This window comes from Austrofundulus limnaeus, unplaced genomic scaffold, assembly GCF_001266775.1.
Source record: "Austrofundulus limnaeus strain Quisiro unplaced genomic scaffold, Austrofundulus_limnaeus-1.0 Scaffold425, whole genome shotgun sequence".
NCBI lineage: Eukaryota > Metazoa > Chordata > Actinopteri > Cyprinodontiformes > Rivulidae > Austrofundulus > Austrofundulus limnaeus.
In genome coordinates, this window is record NW_013952827.1 from 271,647 (window position 1) to 277,385 (window position 5,739).

The following is a 5,739-nucleotide window of genomic DNA, read 5'->3' on the forward strand; positions in this document are numbered from 1 at the left end:
ATCATAAAACCGTTGGCTGGAGCAGTGTAGGTCAGACTCATCTACAAACCTGCCCAATTTCATGTTGATCGGTGCAGCCAATTTTGTGGTACGGTTGACCAAAAATCACTGAAAAAAAAAAAACGTACGAAAACAATATGACTCCTGCTTACGCCTCACGTGCCTCGCGGGTCATAATAAAGTTGAAAGAGATTCTTTAAAGTTAGCTGCAGTATTCTCTGATAAACATCTACTATAATGAAATTTTCTCTCAGTAGCTATAAAAGCAGCCAATGTAAACTCAAAGATTATTAAAAAATGGTCAGAGAGAACGGGATTGTGAGGATGTATAATTAAGTTCTTACTCTCTACACCATAAGAACCAGATCAAGAGTGTGAAGAAGAGAGTGAGTAGGTCTGTGGACATTTTGAGTAAAACCAATTGACACAATTAGATTACTAAAAGCTATATTTAAGCTATCACTTTCACTGTCAACAGGATAAACTTTTTGTTTGATTTCATACTTTGCAGTGAGCACCTTTACTTCAGAACCAGACAAGATATTACAACATTACAAGAAAATATATGAAACAGCTGCTAAGACACTCAAAAAGATTTCATAAAACAATAAAATACAGCAGAGACATAAAACTGTGCAAATGATCTAAAAGTGACAGTAAAAGACCAAAAAGATTTTTTTTACTTTGTCGATTTCTTCATTCAGTCCCTCCACTTCGTATCCCTGCAGCCTCTGTGCAGAGATGGAGAGTGCCAGCTCGTCACCTCGTAGCCGTATGTAGTCGTTGATGCTTTCCAAAAACCTCTTCACGCTGGACAGCTGGAGCGGAGCAAACAGAAGGGATGAGGGGAAACATCTTACACCTGTCCACCTGGGGGGGGGGGCAAACAATCCTGCAGAGTCAAACCCTCACCATCCCTCTGACGGCCTGCTGCACCTGAGGCTCCTGCGTGTTTTCCAGCACGCTTTTGAGCAGCAGCGGGTATTTCGTGATCCTCACATGTGGTTTGGCCTGCATGTCCCCAAGCCGCATCCGCAGACACAGTGGGTGTTCCTCCAGCCACTGGACACAWCCAAAACACAGAAAATTCATGCATCTTAACAAACTTTATTAGTATTTGACCCCACATTCTCCAACGGTTTAAAAAAGGAATTCAATATATTTGTGTAGCTGATTAAACATTTAAAACAAAAGTCAGATCGTTTGAAGTTGGAAATCTTATTTTCTAGATTAATGACTTAAACTTGGAGAAACTGAGTTTMATTTTGACCAAACTGATGAGCTAAAAACCAGACTAGTTCAAGGCTGTTGAATGAAAAGGTTGTAAAATTACCTATGTGTCTTGTTTTATAATAATCCAATCCAATAAACAAGAACAAGCAGATTAGGCTGTTTGGTAGAGTAGATCTAGAAGTTTTTCATGGACACAAAAACCACAAACTCAACTTTTCTGCTCAGCCCACTAATGCATTTTCCTAACAAAAATGGCACCATTTAAGAATCCCTAAAAAGGATTCCCAACTCAATAGGATTTATTGCCTAGAAACATTGCTGCAACCTAGAAATGATCAACCAAACAGCAATTTCCTATTTTATGTATAATTTAATCTCAAATTAATCTGTAAAAAAAAATCATGTAACCTCAAAAAATGTTAGAACTTTTTGAAAACTAGCAAAGCTCCCCGAATAAAAAAAAAGACAAATTGTCTTTGTACAAAGCAATGGTAATAATTTTGCTGTCATTGCAAGATGCTAAATAAGTCAGTAGGAGCTGATTCAGCACATTCAGGACAGGCTTGTCCCCTTTTTTCCACACATGCCCATTATTTAGACTGGTGATCTAGAAATCTCCGTCAGCTGAATCATTTGTAGAAGATGTTGGTGTAGCTTATGGTTATTTTAGTCAGCAAGCTCTCATGACAAGTCACCCACATGGTTGTGAAAACATCACAAAACAAAACCTTTGAATTCCATGAAGTCAGTAGTTGGAAACAGCGGGAGAGCTTTACAGTGTCACATTAACTCTACAGTAAGCCGACCGAGTGTTTATTTAATGACCTTAATATTGAATAAACGCTTAAAGGGCTTGCCGTAGTTTACGTGCGGCTGCTTCAGTACCTGCACAAAAGCAACAAAGTGTGGATTGCTCTCCATCTGCCTGTGTGCAAACTCCAGAGTGTTTTCCTCCTCCCAGCAGTAAACATGATAGGCAGAGAAACGCTCTCTGAACTGGAAGGAAAGACAGAATTAAACTCAGACCTGCAGAAATCTCACTTCACAACAGGTTCATTTTCTGCAGAACTTTTTTTAAAAAGAAGATTGTTTAAATGTTTGTGTTCTCAAGAAAAAAAGTTTCACCTTGCCCACATTTTAAATACCTTTAAAGTGTTAAAGTGTGGGCGTTTTTGTTTTGTTTTGTTTTGTTTTTACAGGATGTGACTTCAATTGTAATGGAAACCTGAAATGAACAAAATGCTTATACTGTWTATCAAAAGGATAAAAAAAACAAACGGAAAAAAAGAATCTAAACTTCTTTAAAAGTTGATGATGCATGCACATTTGTAAATGCTCAGATGTTTTTATTGTTCTCATTTAATTTTATGCAAAACTAGTTTTAGAAACGTATAACAGAAAATGATTCAGYATTAGTGCAACAGAAAACCTTCAGAATAAAGAACATTTTAGAACAAACTTAATCAGACTAACACTACATAGGTGTATGAATGTATGTGAATATGTGTGTTGCACATAATTTCATATGTGCAATATGTATGACGCGTGTGTGTGTGTGTGTGGAGGGGGTTGTTTTTGGTGACATTTGGGGGCAATTTTAAGACAAAACGCCTACATTTGGGGACAACTGGTGCATTTGGGGACCTAAGTCGAGTCCCCGTTTGGTTTAAATGCCATTGGTGGGTTTGGTTTCACTCCTCGTCCAGGTTGCGTTTTCAACTCAAAATACAATTTATCAAAATAAGTTTTTGTTTTCTTTTTTGGGATTGATCATGACCTGAATGACTGAGGATCTATATCAGCAATCAAAAACMTATTTTAAGTTCAACTTCACAACAAAAATGAGTCAAACCTGTCCAGAAATCTATAATGCAAAACATAAAGACTAAAAGGTTACTGTATGTGCAAAAAAAAAAAAAGAATTAACACTATATGATCACCTGCATTGCCTTTATGTCCACACTTTGCACAGTGTCTTGCACAATGAGGATTCTTTTTAACTGTGATTTAACTTGTAACCTGCAGCTCATACCTGCAGGCAGCCAGGCTCCAACCTCATGGGGTCAAAAGGCTTGCCTGTCCTTCGCACTTCCTGCAGCATGGGATATACCACTTCCTGCCAGAACAGCTGGTGAGCTTGCAGGATGGASGGCAGGTTGGAGAACAGCAGCTCGGGGGTCACCTTTGTTAGATCAAACCAAAAAAGTCACAGGGTTAAGAGTCGAACCGCCCTGTTCTGTTCTGTTCTGTGGCATTTTCCGTCTTCTCAGTGGAAACATATTGTTTTCTTCAATGTTCCACTTAGGCTTTATTTATGTCTCACATGTCCTCACTGTGCAGAGGAGTGGAAAATAGACCTTTGTGATTGATATGTGTTGTGCAGAATCTATTTATTTTTAAATTTTACAGACTAACCTCCTGAAGAAGTTCGTGCTGGTGCAGCTTGCGGAGAGCTGCGATCACCAACTGTGAGAGGCAGACACACATTTGTTAACCTCCTCCTCCGCTCTGACACACATAAAGCTGAGCTCAATAACAAAGGAGAGAGAGAGAGAGAGAGAGAGAGAGAGAGAGAGAGAGAGCTCACGTCTTTGATGATCTTCAGCTTGTTGATGTAAGTGAGCTCAGTGTGAACAAACTCCCACAGCGTCGCCTGCTGGTTTCTCTGCATCTTACCCATCGTCTGCTTGTGATGTGAATTCAAAGGGAGAAGAGAAAGAGAAGGCTGGTAATGATATTTGAAGAATGTGTGATATGTGCTTACAGAGGAGGTATTTCATAACAAGGATATGTCTAGAGAAAAATGACCCTAATCAGTGAGAAAGATTTGAGTAATTCTTTGGCATGAAAAGTGGTGAGTGATGCATTCTTTTGAAGTTTGAAACTAAGATCTTGTACATGTTAGCGCTCAGGGTTTGTGTTGGGGATGACTCTCAGCTACTACTACAACAAATTATGTTACTCATCTCCTAAAATATGGATTTAATTATAACTATTTGGTGTTTACAAAGGTGGATTATATGCATCAGATGTAGATTTTCACTCAGTGGCAGAGAGTTCATTACAATCCAACCAGTGGTTTATGAGATATTTTACTAAAAAGCAGCCATATCTTACTAACAAACTCATTTTACCAGGTTACAATGACGACCAGGTCAAGAGGCAGCAACACAAGTGGACATAAAACAGCAACGAAAAAAGCAAAAATCATGACACAAACAGCATAAACTAACAAACATAAAACATACTATTCACAATAAAAACAAGTAAAAATATAAAGAAACTAAAAGCAAGTGGAGGCCACTTCCTGTCGTGTCTTGGTAGGTTTACTCCTGAGGTTTATCAGTTGTAGACGTAGATCTAGTAAAGTCTTCAGTAAAGTCTGACATCTGGTTTAGGAGATATTTTGCTAACAGGTAATTACACGGTTACTCATCTTTTTTGGCAGCAGATCAAAACATTTAAGGTGCTAATTTTAGCCGATTTTCCAAGAAAGCAAAAAGAACACATCGAACTAAATATGTTTTATTTATTTCAAAATAATGGCAATTATCTTTAACCCCTTCTGGCAATAATACACACAACAATACCAACGCCTCACCGTGTGAGAAGTCACTAAATCGGTCCAGTTCTGCTCCAGCGTGGTTCCACGACTCTCCTCCTTCCATCTCCATTCCAGGTCGTTGGACACGACGAAGGCGTCCAGCTCCTGCTTCAACACATCCAGCTGGTCTCGCTCCGGCTAAAATACACAACCAAACGACAAAACAAAACACCCAAAGGACAGGGAAGAAGAACAAGAAAAGCTGATGTTACAACGCACCAGTGGTTCCACTAAAGGATGTTGTGAATATTTGCGGTCTCATAAACTGAACACTGGTGGATCAGAACAAGTTGGTGCTGCATTGATTCAGGTGTCTGCGTGGGCGGACACGGTCGGAGCGTGTCTATGTCTGGTACTTGAGAGACAACTTAATACCTCAGTCGGTTTTTCACACACTACCTGGTTGAACAGGCTCTGGACCGGCTTCCTGGATTTGTTCCCTGATGTGCCTCCCTTACCCAGGGTTGGAAAGTGTTTGCTTTTTCTCTGGAAATGAAACAATGAATTCAGACATGATTTCAAACTGAGCTGTACTTACTCACCAACAACTTGTTTCTGACTGTTCACCAGCATCTTAAGTTCCTTATAAATGTAGTTTTTTAACACTTTAAGTGTTAACAGTAAGATGAGTAATTTCCAACCAGGTCCCTATTAAATTCTTCAGTAGAGTAGTGATGCATCAGTGAAGAATTCAAAACCAACAAAGGTCATACATTCAATGTTTTTCTTAAATGTTACTTAAATGTTCCTAATAATTYGTTTTAAAAGGCAAAATTAAAAACAGAACCAGTTCAGAATATAGGCTCTTTTAAAACCCCATTTATTAATGCTTTATAAATGGATATTTAGTAGCTTGTAAATACTTTATAAAGCATTAATAATCATAAAACACAATACAATAA

The 5,739-nt window shown here is 38.6% G+C and overlaps 1 protein-coding gene and 1 long non-coding RNA gene across 4 annotated transcripts in view; one reads left to right on the forward strand and one right to left on the reverse strand.

Annotated features, from left to right (window-relative positions):
* plekhg6 (pleckstrin homology domain containing, family G (with RhoGef domain) member 6) overlaps positions 1-5,739 on the reverse strand; it is a 28,838-nt gene that overhangs the window by 15,582 nt on the left and 7,517 nt on the right. For 2 of the 3 annotated variants that reach the window (XM_014024527.1, XM_014024525.1), the window contains exons 3-10: positions 5,237-5,323; positions 4,835-4,975; positions 3,821-3,919; positions 3,649-3,699; positions 3,266-3,415; positions 2,119-2,229; positions 913-1,062; positions 684-818 (exon numbers count right to left, since the gene is read on the reverse strand). In XM_014024527.1, the coding sequence (XP_013879981.1) occupies positions 684-818; positions 913-1,062; positions 2,119-2,229; positions 3,266-3,415; positions 3,649-3,699; positions 3,821-3,919; positions 4,835-4,975; positions 5,237-5,323 (924 nt within the window). The remainder of the gene's footprint in view (positions 1-683; positions 819-912; positions 1,063-2,118; positions 2,230-3,265; positions 3,416-3,648; positions 3,700-3,820; positions 3,920-4,834; positions 4,976-5,236; positions 5,324-5,739) is intronic. The other variant, XM_014024526.1, reaches the window with a different exon arrangement.
* Positions 3,877-5,739, forward strand: part of LOC106529176 (uncharacterized) — a 9,611-nt gene continuing 7,748 nt past the window's right edge. Inside the window, exon 1 of the long non-coding RNA XR_001311603.1 lies at positions 3,877-3,961. This is a non-coding gene — a long non-coding RNA (uncharacterized LOC106529176). The remainder of the gene's footprint in view (positions 3,962-5,739) is intronic.